Source organism: Phalangium opilio, unplaced genomic scaffold, assembly GCF_054372755.1.
Source record: "Phalangium opilio isolate 3A_F unplaced genomic scaffold, DU_Popi_V2 ptg000354l_1, whole genome shotgun sequence".
NCBI lineage: Eukaryota > Metazoa > Arthropoda > Arachnida > Opiliones > Phalangiidae > Phalangium > Phalangium opilio.
Genome location: NW_028324229.1, coordinates 1,150,790 through 1,170,680, shown reverse-complemented (window position 1 = coordinate 1,170,680; position 19,891 = coordinate 1,150,790). Strand labels below are relative to the sequence as shown.

At 35.2% G+C, this 19,891-nt stretch overlaps 1 protein-coding gene across 2 annotated transcripts in view; it reads left to right on the top strand.

The window, feature by feature from the left end:
* The first annotated feature begins 2,824 nt into the window (after positions 1-2,824).
* Positions 2,825-19,891, top strand: part of LOC149602673 (uncharacterized) — a 66,373-nt gene continuing 49,306 nt past the window's right edge. The window contains exon 1 of one of the 2 annotated variants that reach the window (XM_089860858.1): positions 2,825-2,961. Coding sequence is in view for 1 of the 2 variants with exons in the window: in XM_089860857.1 (XP_089716983.1) it covers positions 6,322-6,342 (21 nt within the window). In the remaining variant the exon portion in view is untranslated. Of the gene's footprint in view, positions 2,962-5,542; positions 6,343-19,891 lie in introns of those variants that run through there. The other variant, XM_089860857.1, reaches the window with a different exon arrangement.

Here is a 19,891-nt window from a genome sequence, read left to right as displayed (position 1 = left end):
GGAATGAGACAGATTCTGGCTTTAACTAGCCTCTGAGTAGTTTTAGCTCACTTTTAATTTTAAGCGATCATAACTTGGCACATAGATAGATTTTTGTTATTTATCATCTTTATATTCATTTTTTCTCATTTTTAATAGTTTAATACCGATTATTATCTACAGTAGAGAAACAGTATTGGGAGTTCTCCTTATTCAAATTGGCCTCAGATTGTCATTGACTTTAGGCACCATGGCACATGCACGCCTAGGTTCCATTTGTGCATGGAGCAAAAAAAAAAAAAAAATTCAAACCTCCCTTCCCCCTTTTCAAACCGAAAACCGTTACAGTTATACTATTATCCCATCCGGACTTATTAATCCTTGAAATAATTACGATTTTTAAAAGTAATTAAGGGTGAGCGATGTTACAAAAGTGCCTCTCTATTTTAAACTAATTTCAGTAGTTATATTCCAATGGTAAAACGACTGAGATGGCCCTGTTTTAAGCTTAATGTTCGTGTACGGTTATCTCTCGTCGTGTTTGTGACAAGAAGTTAGGGCCTAAAAGCATGGATGAAGGATGCGCGTGAAAAACATTCGACGCTCTACAGGATGTGCAACTCCCTATACTAAAAAGTAGACAAGTCGATACTAGCGCCGCCTGGCTACCAGCGCTGGAAACCCTCGCGGGAAAAATAAAAAATACTGGACATAAGAAAAAAAAACCACTGTTTTGCTTCTAGCAGACGACGCTAAGGAAAAAATCGACGGTAGCGCGTGTTTTTTTCTCGTGTCCAGTATTTTTTATTTTTCCCACGAGAGTTTCCAGCGCTGATAGCCAGGCGGCGCTAGTATCGACTTGTCTACTTTTTAGTATAGGGAGTTGCACATCCTGTTGAGCGTCGAATGTTTTTCACGCGCATCCTTCATCCATGCTAAAAGTGTGAATTGTGCGCGATATCGAACAAAATGAAATTATCATGAAGAGATGAAGATGGATACCATTTTGGAGCATCTAAATCAATCTTAGTAAGTTTAAATTAGATTTAATATAAGGTTGGTTTATGGTGGGTTTGTATTTAGGTCCATTACCGTTGTTTTCATTATTAATTTATATTTTTATGTCAAACGGCATTTATATAATGTTAGTGTAAGAGTTAAAATCTTGCTTAAAGTTGCCTTTAGCCAAATGAATCAACATAATTCATAAGTAAACTCCTCCCCAATACATAAATGCTCGTCATACAGAAGGAAAAGAACATTTACAGGCGCAACTTAGACCATTTTTCAACAACGTCCGAATTTAATTATTTAATAATTAGTAAAATTGATAGGATTTTTAAATATTCATGGAAATGGTGCTTCTTTCTTAGGGACATAACATTCCATCCGGAGCTCTTTTTTGTTTTGTTTTAATTACCCCAGATATCAATCTCTTCGTTTTTGTTCAAGTGTGAAGAGACGTATTACAAATGACACTACATAACGCTCTGTAAACTTTTAGAAGTCGTACAAAATAATAATACACTTCCCTCCTTTATTTATCGCGTTGAGTATCGCGGATTGGAAATTTAGTCACACGTAACTCAAGCATGGAAAAGAAAACGACTCATTTTTTATTACAATAAGAAATAGATCTCGCTATTAAACTCTCATATTATGTCAACCCCCTCTGAAGGGAAAGTAAAACAATGAATTCTTCGATTTCAATTTAACCTAATTCGTGTAAAATAATCATAATTAGGCTTAGCACCGTATTAAAGTTAATTACTTAATACAATACAATCAAGTATATGGCTTCTCACAACGGCAAAGCTGCTATACATAGTTTACGCGCAAGTAGGATTCATACCATTTGCACAAGGAGACCACGCAACTTAGAGTGGAAAATAGCAGACGATTTTACGTTCTAAGTCGCTTGGTCTCCTTGTGTTAATGGTAGTAATCCTCCATTCCTGTAAACTATGTATAACAAGCTTGCAAGAGACCAAAAATTAAAGGTTTCTGTGTAAATTTGGTATTTTTCAAGTGTTTTAAGCTCATAGAGTTGCACAGTTAATGACATATGTCTCCAACCACCCCTAAAACTTGAAAGCTCGATGCAATTTACATTTTTGTATCTTCAAATGCTTCCAAGTCCCTGACAGACTGACTATGAAACTATCCCAGGGCAGCTAGGCTATCTAGAATTAGAAGAAAAAATATTTCCATGGGAATTTATGGACTTAAAACGCTGAAAGGCTTTAAATTAGCATTTTACTTTCCCTTGTAACCCATGAACTAATCTAAGAAAAAAATGAGTATATCTACTGTATCGGATGCTAGACAGGATGGGAACGTTTGTTGGGTTCAAAAGGTTTTCGACCCCCTTCGGAATGAAAACTTTTCCTTTCTTTAGTCGTAATTAATCCGGGTTGTGTGTTAGATTGTTTCTCAGTCCTTAGCGTAGAGAGCACCATAGATGGCGAGTAGATAACGAGCTATTAGAAAATAAGTATTCTCCCTTACAACAACTCTGGTCTTTGGAGTCTGGTCCTGCAGACTCTTCTCCTTTTCGTCACGGATGAAAGATTTCCCGGAGAAAACGAATTCGCCGGAACCGCAAATAGGTTTTCGATAAGGGGGCGTCCATAAATAAATAGGGTGTACTTCAATGGGTTGCTACCTAGAAAATATGGAATACCTGGTAAATTCAAGGCATTTTACATTGTTAGGCAAATTTTTCTCTAGTACTATAAGTATTTTAATTTTTATTAATGAAAGTGTATGGGAATATTGAGCTGGATTAACGTTAATTATTATTAATTAATATGGAATTTGCTTTAATTGCAGGTATTTATTTCACTGATGGTATTTCTTCGATGGACCACGTGTGGTCATTATTGAGATTATTGAGGAATCAAGGTCCAGGGCAGTATGCACTGTCTGCATGGATGACCTTTATACGTGCTTGGACGTCATTGGATAATTTAATGAAATGTCGTAAGTAATATTACTTGAAGTTTTTGGTCTTGTCACTCGCTTTGTTACGTCCCTGTGCTTTAAATGTTACGAATTAGTTTGGACTTTGGGACCTATTTTAAGTTTTCCCATCCCTAAATTAAAACGCCTGATAGTTTCACTAATTCAAATTTTTGCGCCAAATGGATAGGCAGGATAAAGACATACTTTAATACGTCAGAGTTCTGGTTTGGCTTCGAACATGTCATAGATAAAATAGTCATTGTCAAACGGGTACCAAACAAACAAATGCTCAATGGGTCTGAAAATCTATATTTACCCTATAAATTAGAATTTCTTGGCGCAGCAACCACCGTGAACGTGAATCAAGTTTTATAAGAAACGTATTTGTTTAGAGGTATAGACATAAGTTTTTTTAAAAAAAACTATAAAGAAACATTACTTATAAGCATTGAAAAAAGGAAGCCTATGTAAGGATGAATTGTATTGTATCAGGTTAATTTATTCACTGCAATCATAAACAAAAATACAGTTGCGCAGCAGTGAAAACAAAAACAAAACTGGCATCACACTATCCATATTTCAACCACAAAAAACCACAACAACAATAAATGATCCCTCTATCACTTATTCAATGTTCAAAAGATAAGAAACGGTTCTAGAAAGTGAAAAACCTGGATTACGGGAAAGTTCTATGAAGGGGAAACGGAGTAAGAATTAAGAAAGTGTCAGAAATAAATTCACGCGAAGTTTTTATTTATGCTTCTTCTAAATTCTGCCCAATTTTTAATAGATAGTTTTCACACATGTTGAATTCATACCATTTACACCAGGACGCCGGGCCAACCCGTTTGCTTTGGCCTTCCAGGTAGCCTGGCCTCCTGGTGTAAATGGTATGAATTCTCCGTGTGTGAAAACTATCTATTCGTAGTTGATTGAAACTGTGAGGGAAAATTTGTAAAGTTTCAAGATTTTTCGTTTAGTATACTTCTGTAAATACTGAAGAAAGAGAGAGGGAGTTAGGGAGGGGGTGTTAGCGGTATGGTGTGGCATCATTTCTGGTCTGCTACGCATGGAGTGAACCAGGTCGGCCACAACAAGTTTTCTCGCGCGGCGCTAGCTGCAATGCCTCCTCTGAGGTGCGGGTTAAGGGTCAGGAGATCGACCATATTAAAACTACAGTATCTAGGCCTAATCATCGCGCGCCGTTACGTTCGTCGGTGGTTCTATTCAAAAGAAAATGAAATAACGGGGGGGGGATTATATATATAAGAAAACACTTTCACTTTTCAATAGATTACGAAATAATTTTCTCTCCAAATGGAAATTTATTACCTTTTTTTATTATTTATTATTTCATTCTATTCACATTTTGTTGGCACTGTGCGGTGCACTTCGTGCATGTATTCTAGCTTTGATTGCGCTGTATGAGTTTTGAGAAGCCTACATTTTTTTTTCCTTTATGGGTCAGTGTGCTAAAATTTTTATTTATTTATCTTTCTACGGATTGGAAATGTAATACGCAATTCGGCGCTCTTTTTTGCCTAATTATTTAAATTTACTTTATCGCTGTAACTTGAAGTAATTAGTAACTAAGGTTTCAAGTTTGGGTTGGTATTTTTCAATTAAGCGTATCTTAGGAGACGTTTTACGAATGTAGGGGTTTGGTGTGTTGATAATTTAATGTATTGTAAAGCATTTCCGGTTATCTAAAATGTATTGAAAAGGCTTTGAAGCTGATTTCTATACCGTATCTGGACCATTTCATAAAATGGCTTGGTTTGAGTTAATGTGGTTGCCTTAAGTCAGGGACAACCTGGAATAGTCATGGAATTTTAAAAATGGACTAAAATGACCTGGAATTAAAGTCAAGAACTTAGATTTTGTTAGGGAAATGATGATTTAAAAAAAAAATAACATTTCGAGTTGATTTTGACAACTTTGGGGCTAAAAGGGTCACCTTAAAAATCACTGAAAATAGTCAGCTGGGAAAGTCAGAGAATTTAAACTGAAGCTCTGTTATAATTTCTTCAATCTCTCGTATTGTTAAATTTAATAGACATTAATCAAATGTGAAAGAAAATTTCTCCCTCGCGTAAGTTCCCGAAGGCTTGAACCATCGAAAAGTTAATCCCAAAACTCTGGCAAGCAATCAAGCAAAACCGCAGTTAAAAATCATCACCCAACTCATCCCAACACATCATCTGAACATAATCGTATTTTCTTCCCCATCGTATTGACCTCAATTCATGTGTATATAGTCTTTGGTTAATTCAGTATATAACTTGGCGAGTAAACGCAATGCATCCATTTTGTCCCACCATCCTTTCCGGCGCAAAATTTCGGACCAACCAAACTGTTGAAAGAGGAGGAAATAGGTGGGATTTAAAAGTTTTAAAGACCGCTTAACTCTTACGGAGAGAGAAAGAGAGATCGTCCCCTTAAACTCGCGCCACAAACTTCGGAAGAGCAACTTGGCGATTTTCTTTTTGGAATACACCCATAAAGGGGGAATTAACCAGAGATTTCTCTATTTTACAAGTTCCTACGAACGCATAGCCAGTAGCTCTCTCTCCGTATGTCGAGCCAAAGCCGGTGGTAGATATCTTCCCCTGTGTGTATGCTTTTTAAAAGACTCTAAGGAACAGAGAGAGAGAGACTTCTCACCTAACCTCGAATTTAGCGGGGCGCCTTCATTCGACTCCGAGACGCGGAGCTAGATAGATCCCTCTTACCAAACCTCTCTCTCTTACTCTATCTCTCTCTCTCACTCTTAGAGAAAACCTGTTGAGTCAGTATATGTATGCCTTGATCTTCCCCTTTGTCGTAACTTCGTAAGTGGTGCTGTATAACGGAATCTGCCTTAGACATCGCCGCATCTCTTTTGCTCATCCACGGATGGTGTTATTCCGTATATTTTACCGCTCTCTCCGTCGTAAGGGATTTTGCTCCTCGTGCTCTCTCGCGTCAGCATCGTCTTGCATGGAGAAGGAGATTTTGAAATTTAGTTATAATTGTTCACCTCGTGCGGTCGTTATCAGTGCGGTCGACGGTTGTGCTTAATTGGATATTGTTTTTTTTTTTAATTAATTTCAATCGACTTCCGTCGCTGCATGCTCCCTTTGGATATTTTGTTACCTGATTTATCTCTGAATGAAAGAACATACATCGGTGTTTTAAATTTTCAACGGACGTTTTCTTTGGATTGAATTTTGATTTTTTTTAAAACGTTTCGTCTCATCTCATCGCACGTGGTGGTTCTTACGAGTTGATTGAATTATTTTGGATTTCACCGGTCGAATTTTTAATTCGGTAGTTTTAAAATTTTTATTTTAAGCAATTCAGGCGCGTATACGTGTTCTGAACAATTAAGGCTGTTGAATGAATTGGGACGATACCAAAGTGAGTTTTGTATAAATTTATTTGCATTTATTTTTTAAGTTTTTCTTCAATTTTTTCGTAATTCATTTTTGGGTGAAAGGTTAATTGAAGTTTTAGCTTTGTCTGAGTTGTATTGTCTAGGATCAGATATTCTCGAAAAATAGCGTTACTTAAATAGGTTTCGTAGAAAAGCAGCGTTATGGGAGCGGAGTTTCAAATTCACGATTGACGATTCATCTGATATTGCATTGTTTTTAAGTGAATTATAGTAAATTGAACGCATTTAGTATTAGGTTAGGTTAGGTTTGCTTTGATTGCAGGTTCCGATAGGCTTGTCTACGTCCGGAGAGGTTTGCTTTTGATTAATATGGGGTCAGTTTGCGGTCATCATGCTATATTGGCCATCAATAATAGACCAAACCGCTGTTTGACACAGCTCCTGAAATTGAAGCTGACCATAACACGCCATTGTGTTAAAGTAATTGGATGGGGTGTGAAATTTGGAATTAAAATCGACCCCGGAGTCCCGGGACTCCCGCGTATAGCGATCGTAAAACATTACCTCATAGTTCAAACCTGAAAAGTGATCGGTTTTTATAATCAATCCATTTCGTAATATTTATACCGAATTTATTTCCTCTTTTGAAAATTAACCCCGATTCCTTCCGTTCTAGTTTCATCATTGATGTTTAATTTAATTTCAAAATGAATTATCCATTAAATTCTAAACGATTTATTTGCGCGGCGATATCACTTTTCAAAGGCGATGATATCATCGAATCATTTTCATCTTCATCCGAATCACATTAATAGATAATTAAAAAGAAAACTTAATTTTTATAAAATAAAGTAGCAAGTTCGAAACTAGGCTACTTGGCTACCGTAATGGATAACAATTTAATTTATAGTTGTTAGTTAAGTGAAACTCGGTATCGTACAACTTTTGTTCGATTGAAAAAGAGGAATACAGTAAAGGTTATATTTTTAATACACTTAAAAGCTTATCCCCCCACTCAAGCGTGTTAATTGAATATTCGCGAATAATATCATTATGCAAATTCGTAATGATCTTCGCAGCCATATACTTTCTATGAAGGCTTTAAAGAAAAAGTAAAGTAAACCATTTTCAATTTATATTCTTGATACATTGTATATTGATTTTCATATTAGACAACGTTTCTCTAATTATTTTAGTCGTGATTTTGGACTTAATTAATTTTTTTCTTTTGTTTTGACGTATGTCGGATTAAAATAACGGGTTTCGTTTTAAAGGGTGCTTTTGTAGAGCTAGCTAGCTTACAGTGAGAGAAGAATTATTTGTTTGAGAGATAATAGGTTTTATGTCTATTTTAGGCGGTGTTTGATTATTGTTATTATTTTGCGCGAGAAATTGTGGATTTAATTTTTGGTATTTTCTAAGGTTTAAGGGAGTGGGTTAAATTGGCTTGTTCAAGGTGCGGGAACCAATGAGAAAAGAGTATTTTATAAGCCACACCTACTAGGATTGGTGTAGAGTTAAAAGGGTACAAGCAATATATTTAATTATATATTAAAACTTGGGATTCAAAAATATCTATTTTTACTGCTCAGGAAAATTAGGGTTCAAACAATATATTTAATTATTTATTAATTACGAATTAAGATATCGCTTAAAAAATTGGGATTAAGAAATTTGTATAATTAATTAATTACTGGTCAAGCAAATTAAAATCTGATAAAAGTTTAGAAAAACATAAGAAATTTTTAACTAAGTCAGGAAATTTTGATTTACTGAGGAAAAATTCATGCTTTTTTTTTTTTTTTAGGAAAATTCAAATTTAATCTAAAGAGTTAATTTATTAAAAGTATTATTCTTGAAAATATACTGATAATATTGCCTATTTTTGGCCTAAAACTTCAATCATGGGAAATAAGCCGCGTTTACACGAGACACTTTGAAACCGTTTTAAACCGTTTTGGAATGTACAAAAAATAATATTAAGCTGATAAAACCAGAGATCTTTCACGAGAAAATGCAAATATTATTTTTTTAAAAGTGTTAGGCCTTTCCAAAACGGTTGAAAACGGTTCCAAAGTGTCTCGTGTAAACGCGGCTATAGTTGGGAAAAGTCTACCCTCTAATTTTAATCCTAAATATTTGAGATATTATTTTACAATTAGTTGCACGATTTACAACAATTTTGCTCTAAGATTAAGCTCTAAGGTGATCCGGCGGTCATCTGTATAGCAGCGCCACCGTAGAAACGGGTTAGCATTTAACTTTGTTCCGTTATTAAAACCTTTTATCATCAAAAAGAGAAAGAAAGAAGCCAAGCTTCTACGCTGCGATATAGGCATGTTCACGATGACACTGGTTTAGCCTGTTAGGCGGGAAATCTATATGGAAATTACTCTGTCATGTTACGGAATTAAATAGATATAGTCTTTATTCAAAAGCGAGTAAAAGAGATTTAGTTAAAATTTAAAGGATAACCAGATGAAATTAAAAAAATAAAAATGAAAAAAGGAAAATGTTCATTTTATTTTAAATAATCAGTAGTGGAATTGTTTCAGAGACTCGTTTAAAAGTTTTCTGCAGGAATATGTTTCACTTCGAGTTTTATTTGCGAAACTAGTTATGAGAGGTACACTTTAAGGTTCAAGGGAATCTTGATTTATTTTAAAAATTGATTTTGAATTATTTGAAGATTGTGTTTGTATATATATATATATAAATGTATTAGAATTTCGCTGTCACGTATAGTATATAGTGAAAGGACTTATACACAGGGTGTTTCTGATAAGTCTGCCATCCATAAATTAAGGGGGATGTTCTTTGCGTGATCTGATTTTGAGTCGAAAGTGTTCTATACTTCTATCTTCATTTTGTTTGCCTCAAGGGACACTGTTTTCGAGTTAAGATTGGATTAAGTATTTTACGGATGACCCCTAAAATTTTTAATTATGAAACCAGGGTTCGTACGGAACCTGGATAAGTCAGGGATTTAAAATGTTTTCCTAAAATGTCAGGGATATGTTAGGGATTTCGTTTGGTATATCAAAGCATGTTTCGAGTAATGGTAAATATGAGCTAGGTGTGATGAAGTGGGCTCTGGTAAACACCTTAAAATGGTCAGGGATACTGCCAAGATTTGGTCAGGGATAACCTGGAAAAGTCAGGGATTTTCAATGTAAAACTTTCGTACGAACCCTGACAACTGAACTAGACAATGATTTCTAATTTAATTAAGGGGTCATCCCTAAAACACCCATAAAATCATAACTCGAAAACAGTGGCCCGGACAACAAAATGTCATGGATAGAAGTTACATTTTCGACTCAAAATTGATTTCCCAAAGAACATCCCCACATAATTTATGGCAGACTTATGAGAAACACTCTGTAGTATACTTGAAGATGAGGTTGACTTTTCGCCAAATTTGATATGACCCTGGTTTTACTAGATCGTGACGAAGGAATTTTAATTTTTGTGGTATATACGATGGTGCTTCTTGAGGTTAGCCGTGTGGTTAACCTCTTTAAATTCAAACGATGATGATATACGTCGTTCGTCGACGTGTTTTGTGGTCCAATTACTTTATAAAGGAAACCAGAAAATATCTTGTTTTAGAAATTACGTATGTTATTATAACTTTAATCGATTTGATGTTTATTCGTGTTTAACCTAGTTAACCAAATTATCTTACCGAACATCCTTTCAAACATAATTTGATAACTTAATTGGTTAATTTATTAATGAATTGTCAGTCCCAATTTTCAAGAAAATTATATATACTTCAATGCAGTGAAGAAAATTTTGTTCAGTTGTTTTCGGGCAATTTCGTTTTTATAAATATAACCAATTGGTTAATGAAATACTGTACAGGGTATTTTTGCTAAGTCAAGCATAAATTAAGGGGATGTTCTTTGGGTGCACGATTTTGAGTTGAAAATATAACTTCTATCGCCATTTTGCCCTAAGGGACACTGATTTCGAGTTATAATTTCAGTGTTTTAGTGATCCTGTATTTTTAAGTAATTAGTAAATTTTAAACGTAACTTTTCTGACTTTAGATGGTCAGGGAAAAACTTGAAATTAAACATTAATTTGTGGCACCCCTTGACCCTAAACTTCACTAATTAATTATCGCGTCCCTTATTATTTGTAACACAGTTAAAAATCATTACCACCTTACAACAGTTAAACCCACCCATGCACCCAAGGTAACCCAGTTTTAATTTCACCTCTCTTTCTCTTTCTTTCTCTTTAACAACGTTAATAACTTTCACACGATCCAAAAAATTCCAATCCGAAACTGAACAGGTGCACAAAAATGTTACCCTTAGAAAAATAGAAACTGATAAAAAAAATTTTAAAAAAATAAATCTTTCATAATGGAACTCCACTTTAAGAGGGAGTGTGTATTGTTTAGAAGAAAAAAAAATCGAATTTACCCGAAGACCGTTATAAAATAGAGTACTTGTAAGTTAAGGCTTATACCTTTGGCTGGCTTTTAACAACGTTTTCGTTCTCTTCTTGTTCGAGTGACTTCAGTAGACTCTCTAAGCGTTGTTTCGTGGTCATCATACCGTGAAACACGGGATGACCGGCGCTTCCTTTCGCCGCTGATTCTAAATAAAAAAAAAATAAAAATCTTTCGTGACTCTCTCTCCCCCCCGCAATAAAAAGCGTTCATAACGGAATAGTAGGTTTCAGCTTTGGATGGAAAACTGCCGTGATTCTTTTAGAACTTAAAGGGAAGATGATTTGCTTTGTTTTATCAATATTTTTATTTATTTTTACTTTTTTTTATTTTTCGTTTCTAAAGTTAACATGATTTAAATAACTTTACACGAGTAAGCAGTGCTTAGCAGGGCTCCCCTACCAGGTCCTTAAAAGTCTCTAAGTCCCTATTTTCTTGCAAGGTCCTTAATCTACCCTAAAATCGGTATTTGATCCTTAAATTGCCCGATTTTTCCACAGTTTATAAACAAAAATATTTGTTAAACAAGTTCAAAATAACTCGATATTTTCTTGAAAAGCGGGTTAATATAATGATATAATGGTAATTAACTTCGATTAATACTTAAAATCGTATCAGTTTAAGACATTTTTATATATTGAAGATGTCATTTTGTTTTACTAATTACTACTTTCAAAATTTAGGTCCCTATTTCACCCTATTTTTTATCGTGAAAAGTCCTTAAAATTTAGGTCCCTATTTTTTATCGTGAAAAGCCCCTAAAATTTACGTCCCTATTTTTTATCGTGAAAAGTCCCTAAAATTTAGGTCCCTATTTTTTATCGTGAAAAGTCCCTAAAATTTAGGTCCCTATTTTTTATCGTGAAAAGTCCCTAAAATTTAGGTCCCTATTTTTTATCGTGAAAAGTCCCTAAAATTTAGGTCCCTATTTTTTATCGTGAAAAGTCCCTAAAATTTAGGTCCCTATTTTTTATCGTGAAAAGTCCCTTTGTACCCTATTTATTTTTGAGTTTTTTTTTCTTGGGAGCATAATTGTTTTAGTCTCCCTTTTCAAAATCGAAAAAAGGCGGGAGAATTTTTCTAACGGAGAGATTTCTCTCTCTCTCTCCATCGGCATCCGAGAGAGATTCGCTAGGCCGAGCAGGTGAAATGATTAACTTAGACTTTTTGATTGGTTTGATTTAGAATATGTATACGTCGTTCGGCTACGTCGCCGCCGCGAGGCAGCTGCCCGGTTTCTCCCCTTATACTTAAAAAGGCCTAAATATCGTGCTTGGAATTGCATTACGTAATCATCCACCTTCTTTTTTTTTATTATTATTCTATATCTGCTTATATTGGACCCGCTTTTTTTAATCACGTGGAGTCTCGGACTAAAGACTTCATTCATGAATTTATGTCAGTGTAACAAAATTGTGTGGGTTTGAATTTATATAAGGATTGGATAAAGTTTTCTGCGGAATTTTAATAAAAATGTGCTCCTAATTCAGGTTTACGATTGATAGGTGTAAAATTTAAATTTTATACTTTTGATAGAATTTTCTAATGACGTAATTACATTCCTTTTCATTTTTTGAAAAGATCTTTGAATTGCTAACGTGAAATTTGATAAAGAGTTTAAGATTGTGGGCTAGAATACTTCAACCAGACCTATAATTGACCCTAACCTAATTTAAACCCTACCTAACTCAACCTAACACAATTTAAACCCTACCTAACTCAACCTAACACAATTTAAACTGAACCTACTTCAACCTATAACCTAATTTAAACCATACCTAACCCAACCAAACCTAATTTAAAAACTATCTAACTCAACCTAACCCAATTTAAACTATACCTAACTCAACCTAACCTAATTTAAACTATACCTAACTCAACCTAACCTAATTTAAACTATACCTAACTCAACCTAACCTAATTTAAACTATACCTAACTCAACCTAACCTAATTTAAACTATACCTAACTCAACCTAACCTAATTTAAACTATACCTAACTCAACCTAACCTAATTTAAACTATACCTAACTCAACCTAACCTAATTTAAACTATACCTAACTCAACCTAACCTAATTTAAACTATACCTAACTCAACCTAACCTAATTTAAACTATACCTAACTCAACCTAACCTAATTTAAACTATACCTAACTCAACCTAACCTAATTTAAACCCTACCTAACTCAACCTAACCTAATTTAAACCCTACCTAACTCAACCTAACCTAATTTAAACCCTACCTAACTCAACCTAACCTAATTTAAACCCTACCTAACTCAACCTAACCCAATTTAAACTGTACCTAACTCAACCTAACCTAATTTAAACCCTACCTAACTCAACCTAACCTAATTTAAACCCTACCTAACTCAACCTAACCCAATTTAAACTGTACCTAACTCAACCTATAACCTATTTTAAACCCTACCTAACCCAATTCAAATCATACCTGGCTCAAACCAACCTAATTAAAACCCTACCTAACTCAGCCTAACCTAATTTAAACCTTACCTTACTCAACCTAACCCAATTGAAACACTACGTAACTCAACCTAACCTAATTTAAACCCTACCTAACTCAACCTAACCTAACTCAGTCTAACCTAATTTAAACCTTACCTTACTCAACCTAACCTAATTCAAACCCTACCTAACCTAATCTAAACCCTAATGTAACACCATGAATACTATGGGGATCATGCAGGTTACCGTCTTATCCCCAGACTATGTTCTCAAGTTTTTGTACCTTCCCACACAAGAACAAGCTCTCGTATTTCCCGCCAAAAACTACCGTTCGAACAAGATTAGGTTGATAGAAGAGATTGAGTGGGACACTTTCCTATATTACATACATTTAAAACTCAATCAAACATCGTTATAAAATTAACTTTGTCCAACCCCTCTTACTATATCGCGTGGACCAAAAACCGCGCGTTTTTTTCGCACCAGACACGCAGGTGTTTGAAGAGATATTTTGGCGGGAAAAAAATAAAATGTAAAATTTATCTGATTAGCCTGTCAAACTTGGCAATAAGATGACTTTTGGGGACCACGAAATTCAAATTAAGATTAAATATTGATAAAGAACGTGTATTTAAGATGCCATGCCAATTTTGTTTGGGGGTACGTGAAGGGGGATTTAGTCCTTATATAAAAGAGTTATTTAATTAAATAACTAATTTATTTATTTACAATTTTTTACGTATTCAAACGTACCGCCTTAACTGAAGCGTGAGGTTTTAAACGCTTAAATTAAAGTAAAAGTGAAATTTTAAATCAGAAATAAATTAACCCGAAGCTAGTATACTACCTTTACAATAGTTAAATTAATTTTTATTATTTCACAGTCCCATAATATAAAAATAATAAGGCAGAAAATGAAATTACGTAAGAGCTTTTAAGAGCAACCGAATAGACTTTCCGGTTTGATGAACAAAATTATATAAAATAAATAAGAAAAAACTAGAACCCACATGGTATTCATAGACGCCATGGTAGCGCGAGTTTAAAGTGTGCCATACCCTTTCCTCTGATATAAGAAGCACTGTTATTAAGGGAGAACACGCGCCTTCAGTTTTTTTTTCTTTGTCCACCTATATCCAGGTATCCGTTTCAATTCCACCCATAGATATCAGAAAATATCATAGGTTCAAGAAGTATTTCAGTTTCCATGAAAAGGTTTTTTGGTTGCCTGGTTGTTGGTACGTGAGTCAAGACTAGAGATTGCAGAGTGAAAGGGTAAAGCCTAGCAGTTCAGTTTCACTCAGTACTTAACCAAGAACTTCTGGCAGTTTAAAGGAAAAGTTGAAGTAACATAACATTATACCAAGAAGTGATATCTAGTTTATTAGGGAGAAGATATAAATTTGCCACATTTCTAGCTTTATCTCCAGTCCAAACGTAGGTCCGGAGTTAATCCCCGCCTCTAAATTACAACCAGCATCTCATTGGTTCTTGAAAACTCACGTCAGCGCGACGCGAATGACGAAAATTACGTATTTTCCGACTGAGGAGAGGTGAAATAGCCCGGCCTAATTTACGGCCCCCCTTGTATTTTGAAAGGGGGACTGGGACTATGGCGCGCGAATACTTAGGCATCTTATAACTTCTCCCTAATAAACAAGATATCACTTCTTGACTTAACCAACTGCCCTTAGCCCCTTTAGTGAAAAGTATGACCACTGTGGATAAAAATTGTTTGGCCTGTTCTCTAAGTTTACTCTGTTTGTTTGTATTTATATGTATATAATTCTGATATCTATGTCCGCCCCCGCGCTGTTTTAATTGAAGTGGTCTTTGACTGAATAAAATTGAATCTTTTAAACCCCTTTAAGGCGGGGTTTAACTTTCTTTTTTAAAGCTTTATAAATCTTAGTTGGTGACAAGACGGAATTTGGCAATGTCTTTCTTTCAGTATAACACCCCTGTTTTGTTTTATTTTATTTCGATCTAGGCCATGTCACGGGGTTCTTAACGTATTCTTACGTATAACTAAAAGATCACCAACCAAGGTGGGATGTCTTTTATTACGTCGGTTTTTAAAATTACTTAAAAAGACTCGAGGGAAATCGGTAAACACCCTTATAACTACCTACTTAATTGACAAGATATTTTAAAGCTATCCCCCTACAACGCCAAAACCCGCAAGGCTTCCATGCGTTACGGTTCAGACAATCGGTCGAATCGAAGGGGGTGGATTTGGTTTTAATTTAATTTTTATTTTTTAAGATTAGTATCTAAAGAAGTATATAATACTTCTCTTCGAGAGAAGTGTACAAAGCTCGAGGTAATTGTAACATGATTCTTCCCAACATCCCTTAACATTTGGAGTGCTCAAAGATACTAAACCGAATCACAAACGTACCGATAAATAGTTCCCTCATCATTACTCTATTAGCTCTTAACTTTTTGCCAAGGCGCATGCGCTTGTGCGTTTTTGTCCCACGTCAAGACAATCAAGGTTTGTGGGTTGATTGCTGAGGATTTAGTATCACCCCAGCACGGTGCGATTCCCATCTGAAGTTTGATGAGTAGGAAAACAAACCAAAAGGGTGAACCTGGGAAGAATCATGTTACATATCGAAAGTATTAAGAGGACACAGAGTGTCATCCTTCTTCTATTATCCCCTTCTGGTATGGAGTATTATTAAGGGTTAAGAGACTTGTTAGGAAGTTCAACTAATTTCAGTATCTTATACTAAATAGGTTAAGAAATTGCGTGGAATGATTTAAAACGCGCTTATTGCATGCATGTCTTGCCGTACACGTTCGCGTTTAAAACCAAACCATTTCTATTTACTCCAATTTGAACCAGGTGGGTGTATTTGGCTTGTCACCATCCTGGTTATACGCTAAAGAAACTGAATAAAAACACATTTTTTTCTTCTTTCTCGTATACGGGTGACCCATTTGGGACTATAGCATACCATGCCATAAACTACGCAACTGCCGTCAGAGACAAGGTGGTGCTGTCCTCCCCCTACCCTACCTTCCTCTAGCTTCCTTAGAGAAAGTATCTGTGCTCGCTGGAGCGTGGAATAAGTCTTTTAAATGTCTAAGAAAGTTGAAGCACCGGAGGGGGGAAGAAAAGTCAGTCACTGTGAAACAAAAGAGAAAGTGATGACTGATGAAGGAAGAGGGGGGGATGGTGAATACGACCTTGGCTTCCAAAAGGAAGGTACTTAAGTGGATAAGAATGTCACAAGATGGGGACGGAATTATGGGAGGGCGGATTTTTGCATCTTATATCACGTAAGGGGTGCTCTATTGTTATAGAACATTCTTTTGTGACGCAATCTGTTTTTCTATATATTTTATAAATTTGGGTTTTTGCCTTCTTTATTGGCACGTTTTTTCCCGGTTGCGACTAAGTTTTTACTGAGATAAATATATAGAGGTTGGTAATTTAAATCGACACATGTACAGATTACCTTTTACCGTAAGTGCGGTAATTTACAATTGAGAAGTTCCTATTACCCATTTTCTCGTAACTGCCTGAGTATTGAGTAAGGTTCTGCCTTCTTCGGGCAATTTAAATTTTAATTACATCTCATAGTTGTTGCAGGGATAGATTTAATTTTAGAAATAGGAATGGAGAACAGAGTAATCTGGGCGCGCGTCAAAGTCCCGGACCCCTTCCACTGGACGGAGGGGTATGAAAGAAGAGGCGGGTCATAGCGACAGAGGTAGAAAGAAATTACGTATTTTTCGCCCTCCCCGTCAGCAACGTCATCAAAACGTAGTTTAATTGAGCCAATAAGATAATTTAAACTTTTCGTTACGTGTTGGAGGGAGGGGCTCTATACTGGTCTATGAGTCGGACTGAAGTAAATACTAACCGTTCTCCATTCCTACTTCTAAAATTAATTCTATCCCTGGTTGTTGTTGTTGTCGTTGAGGCTTTGAGCGTAGAAACACACCTTTAGGGTTATAGAAATCTAATTAGAAAATTTACATTTGATTTTGAATTTTTCTAAGAGTATAGTCCGGGGTCAAGAAAAATACAGTACGCCAAATTGTCAATCACATTGAAATCGTAATGAGGCGAAAGATGCCCATCAAAACGTGTCTAATCTTAAAATAACCCCCCAGAACTTATATTTACTCGTCTGCAAAAATCAAACTTGTTCGCCCCGCGACTTGTGAGGCCTTTTATTTTAATCAATTGATAATAAGAAACCGCGTTAAAAATACCTACCAAACACGATGGAAGAAGTTCTATCAACACACACGAGATACAATATTAGTCTTGTATCTTTAACCTTCGCTTTAGCAAAAATGCAAAGGTAAAGATAATAAGTTTAAGTATTATAATATAAAAGGATAGGGCCTTGTTGAAACGTGTATGCGGTTCCAATATATATACCCGAAACTATACATCAAAGTCAACACGGTATGGTGATGATGGTAGTTTTTGTTTGACGTATAATTCCATTCTCATTAAGAAACCCTTCAATTTGACCCACCTCAACCTTTTATACTGTGGAGTTCTCGAAGCGTTTATTAATTTCTTTCATGAATAATATTGCTAATCAATTCTAGAAACAGACGTAAAGTAAAGATATGTCCCATAAGTATGACGACACTACCTATACTTCGTAATGCTAGAGACTTACAGCTCGAGCTAGTTCGAGAGAGAACGACAAGCGAGAATTGAAGTCCTACACTCGGTGGTTAATTTTGTAGAACTTCCATCTTTCAATTTTAGTCTGTACTAAGCCTTTGACAGCGCCCAGTCACCGGGCGTCGCTTTACCTCGAATCTATGACCTACGACAAGCTCCATTTTTTAACCAGGGAAAAACTTATGGATATGGTAATATTCATAAAATAATGAATTAAATTCATGCGTCGAACGTCTAGTCATTGCGAGCTAGGCCTAGGAGGATTTCGTAAATTTTTAAAAGAATAAGCGCATTTTTTTTTCATTTCGAACGAGGTATTAAAACTAGTTAGGTTAAAATATATAAATGATAATAGTAATAAAAAATAAAGGCTGCATTGACAAGTTTAACCCAAATTTGTTTCTACTCCCACCCCCCTGCACATGTTTTTATATTTCACCGTGAATCTAATTTGTAAAACAATCTGTAATGAAAGAAACGCCGTCCGTCCGTCTTTTACTGAGAAATGACTGGTCTCTTTTTGAGTACTGTTTAGTAAAATTGAATGACCTATCTCTTCAACCCTGTTCCATTTCGTATCTTGTCTCTCATCTCAAGAGCAATTTTTGTTAAAACTCGCATTTCATCATATAGTCGTATTTTAATTTGGCAACCCAAAAATAATCCTTATTTTTTTATTTTAAAGACCCCAAAATATAAAAATAAAAAAACCAGGTACTCATCTTGTCATCGTTAACAAAACTTTATGATTTATAGATATTCTTTGTTCATTTCATCAACTTAAGCCTAGTCTAGTTTATAATGGAACAAACCCAATCATTACACGCTCAACCCTTGCTGACCTTTGAACCATCTAACCTCGTGAGAAATAAAATGGAATGCAAAATACTTTAAAAGTAAACAACCCAAGTCCAAGACGAGTAGACGACGATTTAGTAAGATTTTCTTATAGAGGCGACCCCCTTTAAAATTATCCTTCCAATAATCCATCTACATAACCGTCTAGTTTGTTTGAATAATATTATTTATATTAAATGTTTTATTTCCTCCTTTGAAATGAGCCTGCTGGAATCTCCGAAAGAAAGAAATTTTAAAATAACATAAATAACGTATTATTATTATTTATTTCCTTTAATTCGATGCAGTTTACGATGTGGGTGGGAATTAACCCTTTTGACTTTGCGATCACAAAAGGTTTATTTAAACTCGTTTCAGCTTTTTTGCAAATTTTTATTATTATAAACAGAAGTGTGTAATACTTCTCTTCGAGAGAAGTGTACCAACCACAAAGCGGTGTAATTGTAACATGATTCTTCCCAACATCATTTTACATTTGGAGTGCTCATGGTTACTAAACCGAATCACATACACGATAAATAGTTCCCTCATCATTACTATTTGTCAAGGCGCATGCCCTTGTAGATTTTTGTCCCACGTCAAGACAATCAAGGTTTGTGGGTTAATTGCTGAGGACTTAGTAAATACCAAACAGTTATATAATTCACCCCAGCATGGTGCGATGCCCATTTGAATTTTGATGAGCGGGAGAGCAAACAAAAAGGGCTCCCTCGCCTGGGAAGAATCATGTTACATAACTGAAGATACAGAGTGTCATCCTTCTCATATTATCCCCTTCTGTTATAATTAACTTAACAATGGCAAAAATAGTTATATTGGTGTTGCGGATGGTTAATTTTAAAATTGCATTGTAAGACTTAATTTAACTAAAATCGTTATTGGGTTGATTTGAATAATTATTCGCTAAACACAAATGCTTACCATTTACGCAATTACCAAAGTAATGTTTTATCAGAACCAGTTTCTGTTGAGGAGTAGGTACCCCAAATTGCAAATATTACTCTTTTAAACACATGACTAAAACTATACTCGTAACAAATGGTCCCTTATGTCAGAAAAAAAATAAAACGTAATGCAATTTCGACATGAAAATTTCGTCCTTGCCAACCAGTACATTTTTTTA